The sequence below is a fragment of the Periplaneta americana genome, chromosome 17 (genome assembly GCF_040183065.1).
Source record: "Periplaneta americana isolate PAMFEO1 chromosome 17, P.americana_PAMFEO1_priV1, whole genome shotgun sequence".
Lineage (NCBI taxonomy): Eukaryota > Metazoa > Arthropoda > Insecta > Blattodea > Blattidae > Periplaneta > Periplaneta americana.
Genome location: NC_091133.1, coordinates 14,769,820 through 14,794,862, shown reverse-complemented (window position 1 = coordinate 14,794,862; position 25,043 = coordinate 14,769,820). Strand labels below are relative to the sequence as shown.

Genomic DNA, 25,043 nt, shown 5'->3' with positions numbered 1-25,043 from the left:
AACCAAATTAAATATTTAGGGATCATTATGGATTCTCATCTCAACTTCCGAGATCACATCCAATCCCTTCTTCGTAAGGCCAACGGGCTGATAGTTGACACTATCCCATTCTGGCGGCCTTAACTCCTGACAACCTGAGGGTAGGACTTACCATGTATAAGGCCCTCATTCGCTCTGTCATTACCTATGCCGCACCCGCATGGGGGTTTGCGGCAGTGTCCCATCTCCGTAAACTCCAAGTTGTCCAAAACCAGGTGATTCGACTCATTACCCATCTCCCCCGAGTCGCCTCGAGAAGAAAATTCCATGATGAACTAAAGTTGCCAACCATAGACGAGTTCATTGCTCGACTGGCTAGGAACCTGTATGCGGAAGCTCGTGCTAACCCCAACCCGCTCATATCTGGCCTCGGCCAGTATGATCCTAGGTTACGGCGTAGACACCAGACAGGTCCATTAGCTATACTATTGAGACAGGAGGACAGGGAGGCTGGCGTTACTCCCAGGTTTTGGTAGCCACGACTCAACTCCATGAGACTCCTTGGATAGTGCAACCGCTGTAAAATGACCTTGTCTTAACTGGGCTAAACAAAATCCCTCCATAACATATCTACATTGTTGTTCGATGGAAATCTAATAAAGCCAATTGGCTAGTATATATCCATCGATTCATAGAGTCATTCAACCTAAGAGCCAACTGGCTAGTCTCTGATATTGAGACAACTCATCCTGCCTAAGGTTTTTCCGTGGTTTTCCTAAGGCGCTAAGACAAATGTCGGGATGAGCCCTAAAAGAAATGGGCCACGGACCTGCATTCATATCCCCATGAATCTCCCAAATTAACAATTACATCTCTCCCCCTCTTCGCAATTGAGCCATCATATAGCCAAATGGCTGGTCTCGAAATTGAGACAAATCAACAAGGCTCATGACCTCCTACATAATAGCCAAATTGGCTAGTCTCTTATATGAGACAACTCATCCTGCCTAAGGTATTCCGTGGTTTTCCTCAGGCGTAAGACAAATGTCGGGATGAGCCCTATAAGAAATGGGCCACGGACCTATATGCCCTTCCCCATATATACTCCACCTTTATTATAAATTATGTATGCCCTAGTTCAGATAATATTAAAAGTCTATTAAACATACGAGGTCACTCAATAAGTCGCAAATTGAAAGGACAGGGACCTCTCAAATTGCAGCTTAGATTTCACGGCGCTTCTTCCGACGGCCTTCACCTGCTTTGTCATCGAACAACAGATGACGGCGTCTTGCCATCCTAACGGCAAACACCAGCCAACTCCACCTCGCCCCTTTCAGTGATCAATTGATCAATCTCAGCCCCCCTCGCGTATGTGGTACCTAAGAGGTTACGTCCAATTTCGGCTTCCCCTTCAAAATTTTCTAGAGCTCCTTCAGGGGAGCAGCGTAACCCGGAGTGAGACTAGTGGCCAACAGGCTTGGAGCTCACATATTTAGTTTTGTACAGCCCCCAACCCCTTGCAAGGACGCGTTTTGCGTACCTTTTAAATTTTCCTCCCAATTCTCCTTCGATTTTTCGATTTTTTTTCGTCCCACATCACTTCGTCCCTGAAGAAGATGGCAGAGCTAGCCGTCGAAAGCTTGGAAGCTAATCTCCAACTCACCTGGCTGAGAACCCGAGAAGAGTTATTCTATATCAAACGCCGGGAAAGCCTCAAGTCATACAAAATTGTAAATATTCCTCTCCATAAGGTTCAAAATTCAAAATTGTTTCATGAAGCTTTTTTTTATGTTTAATATTGGTCGACCAGCAAACTTGCTATACAGACCACTGATGAAGCTTTGAATATCAGGATATAAAATAGCTCTTCTGAAAAAAAAAGGAAATATTCAAATGGACTTGGAACAGTCTGGTTCTGGACCATCAACATTATATTGCCTTATGTAACTAATCCTGATATATGTAACTGTCTACTTTATTTCATGTAATCTCTTAGGTGTCCACATCTGTGTTCTTTTGTATTCTGTTTATGTTCTATATATTCCATTCATACGATTCTTTGAAGGGAAGATGTTGGCAGGCAAAATAAAGTTATTACTACTACTATTACTACCATGTACTGCATACGTCATATGCGCAAATGAATAAGGAAAAGAAGAAGGATCTCATTCACAAAAAAAAAAACAGTTTAACTACATTATCTTCAAGTACAATTTTGAACCCCTTCATGTCAACCTATGAATAGTCGGACAATCCATAAAAGTATTTGTTAGATAAATGATACAATACAGGAGAGAAGGCATGACCCGTCCTCTGACCATATCATGTGTCATATCTTTATATCACCTATAGTATGGAGGGGGAGATAAGTTTTAGTCTGAAAAGGAAACCTTTAACCTTGTCATGTTGAGATTCTTTTCCACACTTGGACACTGAAAGGTTTTTTAGTTGGTTAATTAACGACTCTGTATCAACTACTAGGTTATTTATCGTCAATGAGTTTGGTGATAGTGAGAGGGTATTTAGCGAGTTGAGGCCGAGGATTCGCCAGAGATTACCTGGCATTCACCTTAAGGTTGGGGAGAACTTCGGACAAAACCTAACCAGGTAATCAGCACAAGCGGGGTCGAACCCGAGCCTGAGCGCAACTTGCCAGTGCAAGCGCCTTAACAGACTGAGCCACGGCGGTTGCTGACACTGAAAGGCTCACTGAAGAAAAGGCATTGTAACAAAAAAATAAGGCCATTATCTACACTGCCAGGCCCTTCTTTTGGAGGTAACATTAACGATTGAAATAAGTTGTACAGCCTCACTCTAGGCACACACGCACACAATTCTCCAGCACATGATGTTTACGTTGCACGGCAATGATGAGAATTAAGTAAAGGATGGAGCAGTATCGTTGAACTGTATACTGAAAGTCATTCCGATATTTTATTTACAAAATGTTATCACACTCGTCATTTTAGATTTATAAAACGGTACAATTAAAATAAAACGAAATAATATTTTGATCTTGTAGACCCGTAATGGACATCCAGTAGATGTCTGCATTTACACAGTGATACGAATGACCTAAATACACAACGATAATTAAGAGTATGAAACAAAATAATTAAAACAATGCTTTATTATTGTAATATCTGTGTTCCTATTGTCATATCTGTGTTTTTCTTCTTCTTTTTTCCTTTTTTTACATTTTACTCTGTTATTTAATAAAATGTCTTAACATTATGTGGAATGCCCCCTAAGCACGAATATGTAACCTATTCTTCCTGGGGCTGCTAATGTGTTTTTATATTTAAAAAACAATATGTATCTTTGTTCTGGCAAAAAAGTATTATTATTACTATTATTGTTATTATTATTGATATTATTATTATTATTATTATTACTATTAATTCCTTACTTACAAATGGCTTTTGAGGTACCCGCAGGTTCATTGCCGCCCTCCTCACATAAGCGCGCCATCGGTCCCTATCCTATGCAAGATTAATCCAGTCTCTATCATCATATCCCACCTCCCTCAAATCCATTTTAATATTATCCTCCCATCTACGCCTCGGCCTCCCCAAAGGTCTTTTTTCCTCCGGTCTTCCATCTAATACCCTATATGCGTATTTGGATTTGCCCATACTTGCCACATGCCCTGCCCATCTCAAATGTCTGGATTTAATGTTCCTAATTATGTCAGGTGAAGAATATATTGCTTGCAGTTCTGCGTTGTGTAACTTACTCCATTCTCCTGTCACTTAATCCATCTTAGCCCCAAACATTTTTCTAAGAAGCTTATTCTCACACACTCTTAACCTCTGTTCCACTCTCAAAGTGAGAGTCGAAGTTTCAGGACCATACAGAACAACCGGTAATATAACTGTTTTATAAATTCTAACTTTCAGATTTTCTGACAGCAGACTAGATGACAAAAGCTTCTCAACCGAATAATAACACGCATTTCCATAGTTATTCTGCATTTAATTTCCTCTAGAGTGTCATTTATATTTGTTACTGTTGCTCCAAGATATTTGAATTTTTCTACCTCTTCGAAAAATAAATTTCCAATTTTTATGTTTAAATTTCGTACAATTTTCTGGTCACGAAACGTAATCATATACTTTGTCATTTCGGGATTTACTTCCAAACCTATGGCTTTACTTGCTACAAGTAAAATTTCCTTGTTTTCCCTAATCGTTTGTGGATTTTCGTCTAATATGTATATTCACGTCATCCACATAGACAAGATGCTGATGTAACCTGTTCAATTCCAAACCCTGTTTGTTATCCTGAACTTTCCTAATTGCATATTCTAGAGCGAAGTTAAAAAGTAAAGGTGGTAGTGCATCTCCTTGCTTTAGCCCGCTGTGAATTGGAAAAGCATCAGGTAGAAACTGACCTATACGGACTCTCCTGTAAGTTTCACCGAGACACATTTAAATTAATCGAACTAGTTTCTTGAGAATACCAAATTCAATAAGAATGTTACATAAAACGTCTCTCTTAACCGAGTGATATACCTTTTTGAAATCTATGAATAACTGATGTACTCTACCCTTATACTCCCATTTTTTCGCCAATATCTGTCGAATACAAAAAAATCTGATCAATAGTCGATCTATTACGCCTGAAACCGCACTGATGATCCCCAATAATTTCATCTACGTATGGAGTTAATCTTCTCAAAAGAATATTGAACGAAATTTTGTTCGATGTCAACAAAAGTGATATTCCTCGAAAGTTACCACAGTTACTCGTGTCCCCCTTCTTAAAAATAGGTATAATTATTGACTCCTTCCATTGTTCTGGTACAATTTCCTTTTCGTGAATAGCAAGTACAAGTTTATAAATTTCGGTAGATAATGCGCTTTCACCCTCTTGTATTAATTCTGCTGGAATTTAATCGATACCTGGAGACTTGTATTTTTTCAGATTTTCTATCGCAATTTCGACTTCTGAAAGTCTGGGTTCGCAGTTTGCATTTGAATTTCGTCCCGATTTGGTCTATGTACGAGTACATTTAGTAGTTGCCCTAAATATTTTTCCATCTGTTCAGGATTGAATGAAAGTCTGCAAGCAAGTCACCATTCTCATCCTTGAACACGTTTACACTTGCTTGATATCCGTTTTTAAATTCCTTTATACCCTTATATAGATCTCGAATGTTTTTATTCTTACTATTTGTTTCAACCTCATTCATTCATTCATTCATTCATTCATTCATTCATTTATTAACTGCTGCTGCTGCTGCTGCCGCTGCCGCTGCCGCTGCCGCTGCCGCTGCCGCTACCGCTGCCGCTGCCGCTGCCGCTACCGCTACCGCTACCACTACTACTACTACTACTACTACTACTACTACTACTACTACTACTACTTACTGTATGTACGGATCCACACCTTTGGCGTAACAGTTAGCGCGTCTGGCCGCGAAACCAGGTGAACCGGGTTCGATTCCCGGTCGGGGCAAGTTACCTGGTTGAGGTTTTTCCGGATTTTTCCCTCAACCCATCATGAGCAAATGCTTGAGGATTTTTCGGGTTTTTCGCTCAACCCATCATGAGCAAATACTGGGTAACTTTCGGTGCTGGACCTCGGACATTACGTACAGTAGTAGTAACGTACTTAAATTTTATGTACAGGTAGTTATCTTTAGGCTACATATTATTCATATACTCTACTATGAACAACCTTCAAGTAAAAATGTTCTGCGGCTCTAACACTGACAATGGAGGTCCGGAACTTACAATACATTTGGAATAACTCTAGAAATTAAAATAAAAACATTAGATAGCCGCAGAAAGATTAACTATTATTGATTGCCATTGCAAACGAAGTGTACAAAGAAACAATAGAAACTGTAAAAAGAAGAGAAAAATATGTGTAGTAGACTACTTGTACAGTTTTGAAGACACATTTGAGTATACAATATAATAACGTCTATTGCTCGTCCCTCAACAACACAATGAAGGAAACAATTGGCAGGCAATAAATACCTGGACGCAAAAATAAAAACCTAAGGTAGTCTACATTTTAATAACCAAATAAAACAATTTTTTTAAAACAGAATGCCATTCACTCATAAAGTAAACCACATTCAAAATATGCAAGAATTCAGAACGTAATCAAATAAATAAACTGACAATAGCTATCTGTGTATATGATAATTTAAACAATTTTGCTATCCATATGGGAGTGACAATATTTTATTAGCCTATATGTAATAATTGTAACTTATGTAAATATGAATGTGCATATATTAGGTTTTTCTATAAAAGGATACAAGTGTATATACAGTAGGCACATACTGGAATAAGTAAGTAAATAATACGTGTTTATGAACCAACATGTAAATAATAATAATAATAATAATAATAATAATAATAATAATAATAATAATAATAATAATTACCTTAAATATTATTTAGCAAAGTCAATGTGAAAGTTGAACTCATTAATGTAAAGCTAACATGAACATAATAAGGTATAATGATTTTGAAAATCATGTACTTGACATAATGTAGGGGAAAGTAGAGTAAGAGTACGCACTCTCCGAATATTTTATGGTAGTTTCGATTTGGAAAAACTGACTGTCCATATGTTGTGTGAGTGAAGGAAGACAAGTTGGATGTGGTGTAAATCGCTCCGAGATTCGTGTAGTTGTTTAAAGCAAGAAATCCGATTTTGGCCTCTGCGAACTTTTATCTGAATGTTATTAATTTTAATGTTACTAGGGTAATAGGTGAATAGTTATCAGTTCCATCATATATTAAAATACGACTGGGTACTGTTAATAAACCTTGAACTACCACTCCAATATGTGAACAACCACGAATCAGTACTTTCAATTGTTGAATATTACGCTGATAGCTAAGAGTACGCGCCCAAGTGTTCTCATGCGTACTCTTAGACTCGAAAGCGGCTACAGTACGACTCAGTTTTATAGAGATAATATTTTAACTTACATTTATTTAATTTATATTAGTTAAAGTATTTATTGTATTTTAATATTTCATTTAGTTATGTTCTATTTATTTGAATCCTAGATGGATTTTTTTTTTCATTGGAGTTCATAGAATTAGGAGAGACAATGGGGAAATATGAAAGGAAATCCAATAGAAAGTGGAGTTTTTACGGAAGTAATGATGGACAGATAAAGGAAAGTCTAGCTACAGGTGAGAGCAGAAGTTTCATTGCACAGGTTTTTAAATATATCATTGTTTTTCCTCTGTGTTCTGAAGAGTATACGGAACCTCCTGATTGCGACTGGATAAAATGTGACCAATATAGTAATTGGTGGCATGAGCACTGAACAAATTACGATGGACGTGGATTACTTGTTTGTGATGACTGTGAACAAATTTGATTTGTTAAACTTAGTTGTGATCTTTGTGTCTCTGTTTACGTTTTGTTCTTGTTGCTAAAATCTGTCATCAGCTAAGTTATCTAATTAACCATAACGTTTGAATTCATCTCTATTGGACAGAAGAAATAAAATGATGATATACGGATAATAGTTAAGATAAATATAGTATATGCGTATCCTTGAACCTTACTACTGCGTGCTCTTAGACCATATGTCGTCTAAGAGTTCGCATTTTTTATCTAATTTAATTAATGAATTGAAAAAGAATTTTATATTATTTTAAGATTTTTACAATGTCCATGATTTTTGAAACACTCTTCTATTTTCTATAAAATGTTCACATCTATTAACATAACCACTAAGCAACTAGAGCTCAAAATCCAAAAAGTACGTACCCTTATCCTACTATCCCCTAATTAGTATTAACAGGGACACTGAAGATGGGATATATTATTCCGAAACGCGATTGTTCATAAAGAGAATGCGTTGTTAAGTGTATAGACAGTCAATACAAAGCCGTTTCTTTAACATTTCTCTGACGAAAATATTTCATAGCAAATCTTAGGACATTTAATGGATTCAATCTTATTGAAGACACAATAAAACATGCATAGATTTGCATCAATAAGAAACAATGTGGAATCTTATACTGCCTGAAATAAATACTCGCATGCATGCTTTTGCTTACAGAGTGTCTGATGCGATAAGCTAGCCGCTATAGCATCCACACAGGAAGGGAGGAATAGCTTCAGGTCTCTGTAAGCTAACAATACAAGTACAGCAATTGGACTACTCAAGCGATTTTCAATATTTTTACACCTCATTTTGAGGATCGTGTAGTTCACATAATATGCCATTTCTTTGGTATTCACTCTTTCCCTCCAATATGTTATTTTCTATGAAAATTGAATAAAATCTACATGACAGATTTTTTAAGGGTTCTTTGTGAGATCAACTTCTTTGTTGGTAGTTTCGTATAATATTAACCATCGTGAAACAAACTTTCTTTCTGATAGCCAATTCTTTTTCAGATGCCAGGTCTCGCCTCTTCATCTATACATACCTGCAAACATTTTTTGTAACCACAAAGAGATTTTCTTCTGTTGTTCTAAGACCATTGTTTCCAGAGCTCTCCTGCCACGTTATGATCAGGAAGAAGTTACGATAGTATTAACGAGAGGAAAGAATCCAACAATGATGTGGTGGTATTCCATGTATGCCCTCTACAGTTTTACATATGCCCTTCCTCTACTTCATTAACATAAAAAATTAACGTTGTCATAACATTTTATAAAAACTTAAACATACAACGACTGTCACACAGTCTTGCTTCAGCTAAATAATTCTAAATAAATAAATTATTTCAAATCTGTTACTCCCTACCTTAAGGAAACTCGTGTATAAAATTTACTTTTCAAATCTATATATCTAAGTTTCTTTCACTAAAAGTCATTTGACATATCACAGACATAGATCCTTTGGGGAAATGCCCACGATTGCATACAGAACCTATACAGGAATCAGGTTAAAATGGAATTCGAATAAATTAAATATTTTGCGGTGAGAATTTTTGTGTATCTAATGAATGGCGTGAAATAAGCTATAAATTACAAGTAATCCTCTTATAATAATAATAATAATAATAATAATAATAATAATAATCTTATATATAAAAGTGAATGTGGCTATGTATGTATGTATGTATGTATGTATGTATGTATGTATGTACTCAATACAAATCTACACGCTTTGACCTATATTTGCCAAAGTTTGCACATTTAACCTTCATAACCCGGAGAAGAACATAGGCTGCATTGAAATTGGATCGATGGACGTTAAATTATTGAAAACAATAAAAATTAGAAAGAAATAAGGCATGTATGATATTGTGACTTTTAGTTCAACACAATAATGTTACTTTTATTCTCAACAATAATGGTTTTCCATTTTTGAATTTTAAACACTCCCGTCAACAATGGGTATTTCACTCCACACAGCAACTCAGTACTCCACAGACGACAATGACAATTCACTGGGATTATTGAGAACAACAATGTACTCCTAATCTCAACTAATGTTCACAAAGCACTATTTACAAAACAAAACTCTCAGTTCTCAGTTCACAGTTCATTTGCCTTGGCCAGATCTTCTAGCTCACTAACTCAAGTTCACGGTACGTCGAACCCCAAGTCTTCCAGATACACTTCACTGCACTTCGAACCCAAGACTTCCAGAGACAGTCCACTGAACTTCGAACTCAAGACTTTCAGATAAAGTTCACTGCACACCGAACCAAAGACTCCTGGGCGCGTTGCTTCCGCCTGGGAGCTGCTACAGTTACTCAAGTTCAGTCACGTCGAACCAAAGCCTCCTGGTCTCGTTGCTTCCGTCTGGACGCTAACTGCTGCTTCACAAAAACTGACTGAACTCTGAACTGCCTGCGCTTTTATTTTGATAGTAAATCACACTTTCCAGAAGCTACGATTTCGAGAACAATCTCGTTACAACAATCGGTTCGCGTGGCTTTTCGAAACTTCCAGCTTTCCCCCTTTTCTTCGCACCACACCGCACATGTCCTTGCACTAGATGCGTGCGCAACTTCCTTTGCCGCGCCCAGCGACCGCCGATCTTGCCCTCCTTCTGCCGGACGCGTGTTCGACGACAGGAAACAGCGAGAACATTCCAGCATGGTTGCCACAATATTAAAATGGCCTCCTATTCTACAGTCTACTGTCTTTTCTTGACGTCATCCAATCACGAGTTCTTCCGTTGTAAAAGCGGCCATATTGTTATTGAAATATTAAATAAAATAACATTACATTAACATTACGTAAATGAGGGACGATTTCTTGATTGAATGTGTCATGGGCAATAATATACAATACAAAATAACATAAAACACATATTTGTTTAGTTTTTATAAATTCAAAATCAAACATAATAGACAGCAAATGTGAAACATTCATAATACTTAAATTCAAGCGTTTAAGTACTTAGCTCTCTGTAGCGTTGTAGTAAGATGGATGCCTTTGATGTATGGGGGCCCAAGTTCGAACCTGAGCTTACCTCCTCTTTTTTATTATTTTAATAATTTATTTACATTATTTCAGATACGTTATTTTATTTTAACCCGCCGTAAAGGAAGTTTTACTACATACATAATATATCCGTAGTATTTTATTTATGCTGCCTCAAACAAAGTTACCATACTATTGTACTGAAATCTTAATATACAGAGTGCGTCAGAAAGAACGTATAGATTTCACAGGGCAAGAAAATTGTAAGGATTCATCAAATCAAAAATTTATTATTATCAACGGACTCACCAATACATGCAGTTTGTTTATGAAATACAACATCATCCATATGATGTCCTTGGCTTTCGATACAGGCAACGAGGCGTTTTCTGAAGTTCGCCATCACTTTCACAGTCATAGCTGATGGCATTGCCGCGATTTATTTACGAATCTCCGTCTTTATTTCGTCCAGTGTATGTGGTCGATATTTATAAATTTCCGCCTTCCAATGGCCCCAAAGAAAGAAGTCGCAGGGCGCGAGATCTGGCGAACGTGCAGGCCAAGAAATGTCGCCATTGTTTGACGCGCGATGTGAGGAGTAGCCCCATCTTGTTGAAACCAAATGTCTTCAGCATCAACAGTAAGCTTGTTCAAACTTGGTTGCAGAAAAATTTTAACGAAGCGAGCACCTGTAATGGTTACTGCACGACCGTCGTCATCCTAAAAAAAGTAGGGCCCCCAAACACCAAATTCTGCTACAGCACACCAAACCGTAACTCTCTCACTGTGAAGAGATTTCTCGTGCAATTCATTATGATTGTTTCCTGCCCAATAACGGAAATTATGTTTATTAACACTGCCGGAGAAGTGGAAATGGGCTTCGTCACTGGTCAACAGAACGGTAGCAGGAGTCACGTTCGTGATAATACGCCAACAATAATCAACACGGTTCTTCCACTCTCCTGAATTAAGTTGTTGCACAGTTGTTATCTTTTAAAATTTTGAAAATTAAGGTCTAAATGCAAAATGCGTCTTACCGTAGCCTCGGACAATCTCAGTGCAATAGCATGTTTGCGGGCTGATCATTGAGATGACCGGACAACCGAATGTCTTACTGTCTCCACATTTGCAGGTGTACACGCGCTCCGTGGTCGTCCAGGTGATTTATTCTTTAATGTTGAACCTGTAGTACGAAATGAAGCGACTCATTGCAAAATTGTATTCCGAGTTGGAATCCTAGCGTGATGTCCGATCTCGAAATGAGTCCTGAGTGGCGACCTCAGACCCTTCATTTAAAAAAAATGTCTATGCGATGAACGCACATCGTACGCCAGACCACTCCATGTTCTCAACTGAAACTGCATTCTCTCGCTGACCTAACAGTCGCGGTCCCGTCCAGTCTATCCCTCCCCTCGCTGAGTATCGATAGTTTGAAATCCATCCGTTCTTTCTGACGCACTCTTTATAAAAGTGAATGTGGGTATGTATGTTCTCTATACAAATCTACACGCTTTGACCGATAAGTGCCAAAGTTTGCACATTTAACCTTCGTAACGAGGAGAAAAACATAGGCTATAATAAAATTGTACAAATGGACGTTAAATTAATTAAAAAATAAAAACTAGAAATAAATACGATCAAACATTCATGTGTAATATTAAAATGCTATCTTCTATAGTCAATTGTTTTTTATTATTGTCTTTTGTATTCAACATCGACTTTCACGAGGCCATGGAAATTATAACACGAATAACATTGTTCGTACACATCATGAAGGCGAAAACTAGATAATTCGTACAATAAATATCTTTACGCAGTCCAGGACTGTATTAGGAATTTCTCAATGCAGTTGTAGATAGTGAGCAGACTGTGTTTTATCGAACTAAATTCTAGAATTCTTTCAAACTACAAGGATTGCTACCACATAATTCACTTAATATTGAATAACCAGAAGTACTATTGCGAAATATTAACCCACCAAAATTATGCACCAACATGAATTGGTGTGAAGAAGTCATCGAAACGTAATAGAAGTTGCAATATTAACTGGAAAAACGAAAGGAGAAGATGTTTTTATCTCACGTATTGCTATGATACCCATTCTATTTAATGGAATTGCAATTTCAGTGCGACTAGCATTCGTAATTACCATATTAAAATGAAGCTCAAGGACTACCTCAAAGTTGCATACATTTACTTAAAAACTGCGTGTTTTTCACATCCTCGACTATATTTTATAAAAAGGAGTGGAAAAAAAAAAAAAAAGATTTTACACATATCAAAAGCAATTCAATGTTATTTCTGTCATGGTGCTAAATTAGTTTGTGAATGTACACTTAGCGGCAAAAAGAATGGGCCGGCCGACAATTTCTAAGTTCCAGAGACATACATTACGCATGCTCGTCTCGTCAACGCCGTAGTTCACTAGGTAACACATAATTAAATCATTTAAATTTGCTGTATTTTGTTTAAGAGGCTAAAATATGTAATAAAATCGAATGGCGGGTTGATTCTAGATACATCAGGGCCCTTGAAGAGTGAAATAGTAATACGATTGATAAATACAAAATCGACCGGAGCGAATATGAACAGGAAAACCATGTATTATGCGGAACTGACGTGAAGAGTTGCAGTAGCGTAAGTTGTTACGGCATTGGTATATTGAACTAGTTCATAGTAGTAGCTCAAGGTTCGAATCTCCCCCAATCTTCTTTTTTTATTACAAATTTGCCATCATATGTGTCTCGCAAAGCTATAATTATGTGGCGATATATCTTAGAATATGCCCAAATTCTAATAAATAATAAACCTCCCTCTCTGTTTCAAGCAATACTGCTATCTCTTAATATAACGTTCTATCTCGTCATTACGCTTGAAGATGGCACAGAAACAATAACTCATTGTCCTGGTTCGCATAGGATATTCTGTGTATGCTACTCTCCGACAGGACTTTGATTTGGAGAAATGTCATTTTCTCCGACGAGGTAATTGTCTCCAATAGCAAAGATAGTACTGCCCTAGTTTATTGTATGATTGACCACCGATACACTTCGCGTGAGGGTCGTGTGTTGGGGGTGGATGTCATACGATGGGGCAATACTTCTGGAACGCATCCACGGTCTGTTTACGGCAGAAGTCTGCGAACACATTTTGGCAAATGTAATGATCCCTTCTGCCCCAAAACGATATCCAGAAGGAACACTTTTCTTCCAGCAGGATAATCATCCGATATACACTGCCAACCGGATTCAAAGATGGTTTACGAGGAGACGTGATGTCGACCCAGTCGACTGGCCTCCAAATTCACCAGATATGAATCCGTTTCAAAATTTGTGGGCTGCAGTCAAAAGGATCCTACGCTCTAATTGGGCAGAACAACCACCCGTTCGGACACCTGAGGAATTGTGGGACAGAGTTCTAGATGCAAGGGAGAAGATGGCCAAGAATTTAGATCTGTTCCATAATCTTGTGGACTCCATGCCGCGCAGAATAAGGGCAGATGTTGACGCAGGTGGTTTGTGGACGAAATGCTAGTCCAACCACAGCCTTGTTTTGTTAATATATTAAAAATTGTTTGTTTTTGTTAATTTAATTATTTATTTGTGTTTGATATGCGTCCGTTTTTTTTAGGATGTGAAACAAGTATTTTTGTTTATACAGACCAGGTCTCACCTATTAATAGCCCACAGGTGATGGGAATAATATTTTTACAAGGCAGGCATAACGAAGTTTGTTAACAAATGCCATTTCACATTTAAACTAATAAATTAAGTAAAAGTTAAAATAAAATAAAAATAATTGTACCGCACCAGGAAGCGAACTCACAACCCTTGGCATAGAAGTCAGACTTCTTACCACTGGGCCACACACTCCTCGTAAAGTTTAGTACATTATAGACGGACGACTTTCATTGAAGAGACACCACAGCATGCCTTGCACTGGGTTACGTTTACACGAGTGAACCGCGCGATAGAACTTAGCATTTCTATCGACTAAGAGTCGGCCCATTCTTTTTGCCGCTAAGTGTACGTAAACCGACTGAAAATAGCATTGTATTAATTCTAAAAATACGTCTCTTAAAATATTCTTGTTCACGTCCGAAAATATGCTACTGCGAAATTCTATCTGTATAATCACGTTGCAAATGTAGTATGTTATGCGTTGTGGAAATAACACTATCTTAATTTCTAAAATACCGTTAAGCCAATACGTCTCTCAGAATATTAGTATTTATGTTCAAAAAATTACTTATTGCAAGTTTATATTGTATCTGTATTCTGTGTATAAAATAAGAATTAATATAATATGTTCTCAATTTGTGAGATATAGTTTTCCAAGTCATATTTAAAAAAAAAAGTGGGTATGATATAAATGGGTGTACAGCGCTCAAGGGGAAAAAATCTTCCAATATAAATTAAATTATATAGGTACATATTGATTCGATGTTGAAACTGATAAGAAAGAGGAAAAGGAATCATATTTTCGTTGGGTTTTACTTTGTTCATAGTTTGATTTTTCTATTATTTTATTTGTATTTCTGGCGGTGTGGAAGAGAAGGCCTAATGGCCTTAACTACACCAGAATAAATAAATGAAAACAAATAAATATATAAATTAAAAAAAAAACCTTGAACGTCAGGGACATGATGACATGTTTTCTTTTCGGTGCCTGATTTACAACTCTTTTAAATTCAGTTAACGCTGGCAGCCATTTCGCTAAGAAGTTCATAAATTCATGTAAGTGACGTTAAGTAAAGATTAATCTTAGCTTAGTAAAGGCAATTCGTTTTGGTTGTCTATAGTTAGGTTTCCGAGATTTCCGAAAATGTAATAAGCAGTTTAATTAAAAACAGAGTCAGAAAGGAAAACCCGTGCAACCCCGGGTGCTTTTAGCCAGTAATAATAATAATAATAATAATAATAATAATAATAATAATAATAATAATAATAATAATAATAATAATAATAATAATAATGCATTAGAATATTATTGCATTAGTATACAATATCCTTTTAAGAGGACAAGAATAAAAATTGTTTTAGCAACACACTATTAATATTATTAACTAATATATTGTATAATATCATAGGAGAATATTCCGTAAATTCAGTATTCCTATTGCTATTTATCCATTTGTATGTGAGTAATACTAACTTGTATTTATGTCCATGACAAAGTACAATTGAATAGCATGATTTTTTAAAGTAATGTAATCCCCGTTCATAATAAAAAACTCTTCCATTTACATTATTTATATATACGGAATCCCTTCTGTGTAACAATGCACTTACTGTACATTACATTTATTGTATTCCATAGATCCTATAAAACTGCTTCAAATATGATTCTACAAGCGTATTCATCATTTACCATCACCGTGATCCGAAGTGGACTTAGAATATATTCGCTGTTCACGAGTGTTGTCACTTTTTGACCCTGTAGTAGCTCAGTTGGTAGAGCAGCGGGCTAAGGACTGGAAGGTCCGGGGTTCGATCCCAGGTGGTGACAGGATTTTTTCTCGTTGCCAAACTTTCAGAACGGCCCCGAGGTTCACTCAGCCTCCTATAAAATTGAGTACCGGGTCTTTCCCGGGGGTAAAAGGCGGCCAGAGCGTGGTGCCGACCACACCACCTCATTCTAGTGCCGAGGTCATGGAAAGCATGGGACTCTACCTCCGTGCCCCCCAAATGCCTCCATGGCATGTTACGGGGATACCTTTACCTTTTCTTTTACATCTCTACTACTAAGAACCTCTCCCGGACCCGTACAGTCGATTTTGTTACGCGTTTACCCGCCAGAGATCTCCATTTTTATACAGAGATATATGAAACTATCGCTATGACTTTTAAAACTTAGGGATAGTGTCCAAAAACCACAAATTACAATATATTCCAATGAATTTACACATGCATTAATTATAGCTCACAGTCCTCAACATGTCTGTCACCTCGAAGAATGCTAAAATGCAAGTGACGGACCATCTTCTGGCGAACTGACGAGAGAATTTCAGGAGTAACCATCTATATAGTGTGTACAATTCTTACCCTAAATTTCGAGGTGATGCGAGGTTTGTCTGCAAACACACTAGCCTTAACAGATGCCCATAAAAAGAAATCCAGGGTAGTTATGTCTGGTGGTCGTGGCGGCCAAGTAATTGGAAACACATCGTCAAGCAATGTTCGAACGTCCAGTGCATAATGCAGAGGATCCGCTCATTTGTTATACCAATGCAAACACCCATGTAATAGAAAGAGAGATTTATAGTGGACACATGTGTGACTAGATCGACTTCTGGCGGGCAAACGTATAACTAAATCGAGTGTTCGGCACCGGGAAAAGTTCTTACTAGCAGAGATGTTCAACATACACAAAATAATAAAAATCAGTCAAATTTTCGAGTGATCAGTAACTTATAAAAAGACCCGTATATATTACAAGTAAAAATTATAAATAGGAATCACAGTTACATGTATGGGCTGAATGAATTTTATTGTTATCCACATATGAAGGTTTAATTTGCACTTCAGAAAGGCGTGTAAAGAGAGACACCGTAGTCAACTGTTAAAAGAGAAAAACCAAGCGGTTGCCGTGGCAACAACGTTTTAATAAATAAATGGCATGGTTTATTTACTTTCCTAAAAACTGGTTGCTATGAGTTTTTTTCACCATTTCGGCATCAAAACTGCCAATTTTGATATATGGTTCAGAAAACAGATTCAAGAAAAATCCTTTAAAAGTTTGTATGGTTTGTGAAACTCACTTTGGCGATGTGTAAGAAGCCAATTTGTAGGATTTTCCATTGGAAATCGGAGTGTAGATGTCCATCCAGCATCGACCCACTTCGTCGGAGAAATTCTTGGGTTTCACATACTTTGTCTTCCAGATCCCATCAGTGATCTGTTAACATAAAGATTATATATGTTGAGTTCTCTTTATGTTACTTTGAACTTCGGAAGATTCAGAGCTACTTGAAGAGAAATAACTGTTATGATCCTCCACAAGGCAGTGCTCCATTCTGTTGAAAGATTATGCTGGACTCTTTGTTTTCAATCTGCCTAAATACGTATTCTTCTAGCATGTCTATGTGCGGAGTTTCTGTAAAAGTAGAATCAATTAAAAAGACAGGTCGATACATGACATTGAGATTGTGTGTGAAATCCGAGCTCCAGATAGCTGAAAGTGAGCGAATGTTAATAGAATATCCTTATATTTCGTCCTGTTGTAATATTGAGCAATAATTGAAAGTAAATAACATTATTTTAAGAGAGGTTTATTAGCCTAAGCTTTCATTCCGAAGAATACGGCTTTGACCATTGTTAGGTGGTGCAAATTTCTTGTTTAAATTTCGGGACACTTTTGCTTGGAAATTTTGGATATTTAGTGCAAGGTTTATATTTCCGGACACACAAATGTTCCTTATCCCGGACAGAAACATTCCAATAAGTAATTCATTTTTATGATTTTTATATGTTGTTTGAAGAATAAATATTAGAAAACTAATTTTCAAACTACTTCTGAATGAAAGGGACAATTTTATTCGTGTTACAGACGCCAAAACTTTCTTTATATGAGATGCTGGAAGGTATAGAATGAAATTATATAAAAGAAGCAATAAAAACAAAGAACAGCAAACTGAACATTTTTCTTAATTAAAAAAAAAACAATCACATGACGTGAGTATTTAGTGTTCCTACAATTCTCCATGAAATGTACGCTGAGCACTGGATCTGTGGATTTCTGCACTACGTCGTATATGTGTGGATATTAGAACCATATGAAAAATTGAATTTGGAAAAAATATGGCTTGTGGGGTTTCTGGAATTCATTATTCAGTTTTGGAAATATTCCAACACTTCAAAAGAACACGTTTCTGATAGTACATATTATTCTAGTTTCAACTATCGGAGAGCATCCTGCAAGGATATGTGATTCTTATGTACAAGTAAATAGTCCTGTTTCTTTTACTTACTTTGTTGTCCACTTTATCGACGATCTGCTTCCCCAAGTCACACTGCGGTTCAGCCGTGGCCAAATGGACTGCAAGACAGACCAACATCGTTGACAGAAATGCCTTCATCGCTTCTGGAACAGAAAGCAACCTCATCGTAGTTGAACTATGTAAGACCCAGCAGCCGTTTATAAGCCGGCAGTTGTGGTAACCAAAGACCAAAGTCAAAGTCGTAAATCTCTGTACCCTCCATTGGGTAACATATCGTCCCCAATTATGTCAAAACCATGTTCTGGGAATATGCACATTCATGGCTTTGTCATACAAGTGTCACGATGTCATAATTATCATATGTCAAACTACTGCATTTGTCGATAGCATTTAGAATTTATGATATAATTTATGGTAACCGGGGGTAATAACGCCCACCTAAGGAATAAAACGTTCTTTGTTTGAAATGGAGACGTTTAGCACTTTTTTTAATTATGGAATAGCACACTTTGATAGTTATCCTATAATATTTTACTTCAAATAAATATTCAAAAAGACACATAAATGCTGTGAGCAATGAAAATTAACATCATGTCACTGGGCCTTATATCCAGCTGTGACAGATAATAAGGCCCACAATAAAGAATATAAGTATTGAACACAATTTAGGCATACAAAGTCTTCAGTTTTTTCCTCAGTGAGACCTACACATTCTTCGTGCACCCACATTCACAAGAGAGACACACATGTACGAGTATATCTACAACAATTCTCTTCGCAGACAGAACACATCCGGGTCCCCTGGATGTTTACAAATCCCGAAATTGATGGTTCGTGCAATGCTGTTTCTGCATTAGGAATTGTCAGTCTTTCCTTTGTTTCATTTCTTACAAAAAATATTGTGGTTCAGAGTTTGAACTTTATACAGAGTGTTTAAAAAATACGGGGCATAATTTCAGGTATGTATTTCCCACATGTAGACAATCAAAATAGTTCATTACAACATGTGTCCGGAAATGCTTCGTTTCCGAGTTATGGCCTTCACAACATTGAAATTCACCGGAACGTTTTTCTTTCCGCAGGTCGTTGTCATTACAGAAGATGTTCAAAATGTCCACCTCCTGCTTGAATACAGACCTCACATCGATGTCTCATTGACCTGCGAACACGATCCCAAACTCCAGGAGTATTGCGTATGTCCTCAGAACATGCCACAATTCGATTCCGAAGGGATTGCAACAGTCTCCAGACAGTCATATGAGGAACATTGACTTGTAACGCTACCCTTCGTGTGCTGATAAAAGGAGTCATGTTCACAGCCTCCAGAATCTCCTCCTGTACTTCTGGAGTTGCGGATCTTGGTCGTCCCCTTCCCAAACCAGGAGAGTTAAATGTTCCATACTCGCACAGACGGTAATGGAGACGTACAAATGTCTTCCGATCTGGACATTGTCGCTGTGGGTACCTCTGCTGGTACAAACGACGAGCCAGCGCAGCATTGCCGTCCGTCTTACCGTACATGAAGTGTATCTCTGCCAGCTCTTGATTTGAATACATGTCGCACAGTCTAACGCCTACACAACACTGAATGTAACCTTCGCCTCGGAATGAACTGTCAGAGTGCCCTCTTAATGTCTCCTTTGACGGCAATGACCTGCGGAAAGAAAAACGTTCCGGTGAATTTCAATGTTGTGAAGGCCATAACTCGGAAATAAAGCATTTCCGGACACATGTTATAATGAACTATTTTGATTGTCTACATGTGGAAAATACATACCTGAAATTATGCCCCGTATTTTTTAAACATCCTGTAGTTCAGGGATTTCTATGAACTTGTGGGCGTTTCCACGTATTTATTTCATGGGCTTTATTTACTGTTCTGTTAATTCGCGCCAATTTTAATTTATGGAGAACTCATATGCTCATTATCGAAAGTTTCACGGTGGCCCCAAACTTCTTAATGTTTACATAATAACGTGCATTTAATATTATATTAATAACACACAGTAAAACGATTAAATTATCAACTTAAATTTTGCAAAATTTTATAATGAAAGCAGAATCAATAATCACACAGAAATTGTTGCCACCAGTCAGCTACAAACAAGAACGAGAATCTAATTTCTTTATACCTCACTCGAATGCAAGAAGAAATAGGCCTTAACAGCTGTTGCTCTCTTTTGCAAAAGTGTATAACTAATGGCAAAACTAGGAAGTGGTCCATATAACATGCTAGACCTTAATTTTCCCTAGTACTAAACATATATTATGTCAGTGATCGTCAGCACGCTCAAATGAATAAATGCTAAGCAATGCAATGTAATATGCCCCGTCGTGCAGCTGGCAGAGAGGGAGAGTGGAGACTGTGGGGAGCTAACGAGAAAGTCTCTGCGAGGTGTATTTTAATTAGATGAGGCGCGAGGAGGTATTGATAAATGGAGCACCGCTCTTCCTAAAATTGACCGGACATAAGATGTTACGATTATGACACTAAACAGATGAAATCACTGTCAACACATGATGTTTAATTATACAGTGGCTGAAAATGTCAGACAGTTTGAGACTAGCTATGTGTGGGTGTGTTGTATAAGTTAACACTGTTAGTTTATAGCCTATTTTAAAAGCTCATCGAATGTTTTCACGTCGGTTAGTTACTGTAATGTAGTTACTTGTGTGTTATTATGTCGTTTTCTGCGAGCAAGAGTGGCGTTACGCTGGCTGTAGCCTGCGTGTAGGATTGGCATTACTCCACATTCCTACCAGGGCTGATCTTGTGAGCTCCCCTCAGTACCCGCCAGAACCTACGGATGCACCATAGTGCAGTCTCTTATAAGCGGCCAAGAGATGCTAGCCCGAGGGTGCACTGTGCTCATGACCGATGTTATAAGTGATGATCCATTTTAATTATCGAATGTATCAGGTATCGAATCCTCCTTTCAACATGAGTACCATTTCTTTGTATTATATTTTCTTGGCAATAAACTATTACTATAAATTATTATTATTATTATTATTATTATTATTATTATTATTATTATTATTATTATTATTAATGGGATTTAAAGGGCGCGTCAGCGTCTATGGCTATTTGCGCCCTTGTGCAGGAGTCAGTACAATAACTCAATTTAAAACTGGTAGACGTAAAAGCGACAAAAATTAAAATTTCGGTGTCAAATCCGGAAGGCACAAAAAATACATATATATCACAAGGAAGTCAGTTACTAAAATCGCCAAGAGATGTAAAGGTCCGAGTACAGGGCAGATAAAATATGGATAGTGTATCCCCTAGATGTAAAGAGTCTAGGGGCCGATAAAAATTAAATGACGTTGCCAAGACCTGTACTTCATAAAAACTTTAAAACAGCGTTCACACGATTAAAATCATCCATCGTTCGACAGTTGCAACTGGTCATCAACGTCACGCAGCGTCGGACCTATTGCATGTTGACGTCGAGAACGGCCGTATTTCCTACAGTGCAATAGCACATATTCCACAGAAATTGGAACATGGCACGTGTCACACACCGTAGGAGATTCACCATTTAAAAGATGGCCATGTGTAAAACGGCAGTGGCAAATCCTCAACCGCGTAACTAAAACTTCTTCACGTCGTGACGCTCTTTTAGACGAATCCCATTTCCTAACACTTTCCTGTCGCCCTGGTTGGCAAGTTGGTATAGCGCTGGCCTTCTATGCCCAAGGTTGCGGGTTCGATCCCGGGCCAGGTCGATGGCATTTAAGTGTGCTTAAATGTGACAAACTCATGTCAGTAGATTTACTGGCATGTAAAAGAACTCCTGCGGGACAAAATTCCGGCACATCCGGCGACGCTGATATAACCTCTGCAGTTGCGAGCGTCGTTAAGTAAAACATAACATTTTAACACTTTCCTTTATCATACGTAATTTATTCCCCTCTTGTGCAGACCATTCTTCCTCCCATTGCCGCCAAATTAAATGTTTCAAAGTGTTGAAGACATCTCGCCACCTCTCAAGATAATACACCAGTGTACCATTCAATGCTGTGTCCTTGGCTGCAGCATCAACCTTCAGCCTGGGTGCGTAGAGTAAGAGGATCGTCAAAGTAGAAGGACTGTAGAGACTGAATGGCGCTTAAAGAATCGGAGTAGATACGAAATCTGCCCCGAGGTTCCCTGGTTAAAAACAATAATGCCCGGTGGACAGCATATAACTCCGCACTAAAAACACTGGTAAATGACGTCATCTTAAACTTGTATGTTTGACCGTTTTCGATGAAGGAGCAACCTACAAAATCATTAACACGGGACCCGTCAGTAAAAATTAGACTAAAATCGGGGGATTCTGATAGCAATTCATTAAAATGTTGTCGATAAATAAAAGAGGGTGTAAAGGTTTTAAAACTTTGGCTCAGGCATAAATTAAATAGGGGACAAATCATAATCCACGGCGGAGTGGTAGGGTCTTCAATTCCCATAACTGTTGCGAGTGTGACGTCCAGATCAGAGAGAATGTCACGAAATCGGACGCCAGCTGGACGAGGACGCCGTGGGTTCTCTCTGTAACGGTAAACAAAAGGGGAGCAATGAAAACTTTCGAATGAATTGTGCCCAGGCTGTGTGAGCAGTTTTAGCCCGTATGCACATAACAAAATGTTTTGTCGCCGATACAGAGACTCGCAGTAGAGACTCTCTATCCGACTAGTACGGGTAGCTCCCGTTGCGAGTCTCAGATCTTGATGGTGTACTGTCCACACCTGTGGAGTAACGGTCAGCGCGTCTGACCGCGAAACTAGGTGGCCCGGGTTCGATTCCCGGTCGGGGAAAGTTACCTGGTTGAGGTTTTTTCCGGGGTTTTCCCTCAACCCAATACGAGCAAATGCTGGGTAACTTTCGGTGCTGGACCCCGGACTCATTTCACTGGCATTATCACTTTCATATCATTCAGAAGCTAAATAACCTAGATGTTGATACAGCGTCGTAAAATAACCCAATAAAATAAAAAAAATAAAAAAAAATTGATGGTGTACTGCGTCTAATATTCGAAGTGTAGATTTTCTTGCCAAGCCATAAATAAAGATCCATAATCAAGTCTTGAACGTATAAGTACACGATAAAAGCGTAAAAGAACTGTTTGGTCTGCACCCCAGCATACCCCTGACAAGAGGCGAAATATAATGAAGGATTTTTCGCATCGCCGTCTTAAGTCGCGTATATGTGCCTCCCAAGATAGCTTAAAATCAAAGATGAGTCCCAAAAATTTTGTAGTGTCTGTATATCGTAAATCCACTCCGTCGAGACGTAGATCAGGGTGGGGATGTAATCCACATTGACTATAGAAATGAATGCACTGCGTCTTCTGAGTGGAGAACTTGAAACCATTGCGACGAGCCCAATCGGACAATACGTTGATGACAAGTTGTATTTTTCTTCCGATAGATGGCAGATATCTCGAACTGTAATACAATCTAAAATTCGTCAACATATAGAAGAGTCGAAACTCGGTGGCCTAAGCTCGCCCATATACTATTAATCGAAATGGAAAATAGAAGCACACTCAATACAGACCCCTGTGGAACGCCATGTTCTTGAAGATGAGCTGCAGAAAGTGTGGTACCTATGCGAACTCGGAAATACCGCTCCGACATAAAGTTGGCAATAAAAGCTGGGAGATTACCACGAATACCCCAGTTGTGGAAAATTCGAAGGATTCCATATCGCCAAGTGGTATCGTAGGCCTTTTCGAGGTCAAAGAAGACAGCCAGAAGATGTTCCTTCTTCAGGAAAGCATCCCTAATGGCACCTTCCTGCCGGACTAGATGGTATATTGCAGATCTGTGCCTACGAAAACCACACTGAATCCTGGATAATCGGTTTTCCTATTCGAGTTCCCACAGAAGGCGTTTACTGATCATTTTCTGCATAACCATACACACGCAAATCGTTAGACAAATAGGTTGGTAATTAATAGGCAACGATGGGTCCTTCTCCGCTTCTTGGACTGGAATTACTATGGCCAATCGCCAAGAAGAACGAAATGTCTCTTCAGTCCAAATTCTGTTATATATATGTAAGAGGAAGGACTTGCCAGCTTGTGGTATATTCCGTAGCATTCGGTTATGGATATTATCGGGACCTGAGGAAATGTTAGGGGATTTCTCAAGTGTCGCCTGCAGTTCAGCGGACGTGAACGGTGCATTATATGGTGTCATACTACTGGAGGTAAAACACAAATTTTGTTCTTCTGCAGCTCTTTTGTGTGTTAAAAATGCTGGGTCATAATATTCTGAGCTAATTACATAAGCAAAAGAAGTAGCTAGTAGCTCAACTATGTCTACTGGATCTATAGTTATATCTCCGTTATTAAGAAGGCCCGGAATAGCAGAAATACATATCCCCATTGCTCGACGGACTTTGCCCCAGACTACCTTAGCTGGGACATTCTTCGTTAAAGATGATACATATTTTGTCCAGGACGCCTTTTTCGCGTCGGACATACTACGACGTGCTCGAGCACGGAGACGTTTATACTGGACAAAATTATCTTGGGTTGGATGACGATCGAAGAGGTGAAGGGCGCGTTTCCGTTCTCGGATAGCTTCCTTGCACGCGTCTGTCCATCAAGGCACAGGAATGAGTCTTGGCCTAAAGGATGACCAGGGGGATGTTCAATTCAGCAGCCTCTATCACATTATTTGAGAATTCCTCAACCATGGAATACACATTATCATATTCACGTTCAGTGAATCTCAAGGACTCCGAAAGTCCAAC

The 25,043-nt window shown here is 38.3% G+C and overlaps 1 protein-coding gene across 1 annotated transcript in view; it reads right to left on the bottom strand.

The window, feature by feature from the left end:
* LOC138692623 (uncharacterized) overlaps positions 1-18,484 on the bottom strand; it is a 52,393-nt gene extending 33,909 nt beyond the window's left edge. The window contains exons 1-2 of the mRNA XM_069815670.1: positions 18,326-18,484; positions 17,117-17,253 (exon numbers count right to left, since the gene is read on the bottom strand). Coding sequence (XP_069671771.1) covers positions 17,117-17,253; positions 18,326-18,460 — 272 coding nt within the window. The 5' untranslated portion in view covers positions 18,461-18,484. The remainder of the gene's footprint in view (positions 1-17,116; positions 17,254-18,325) is intronic.
* Positions 18,485-25,043: the final 6,559 nt, after the last annotated feature.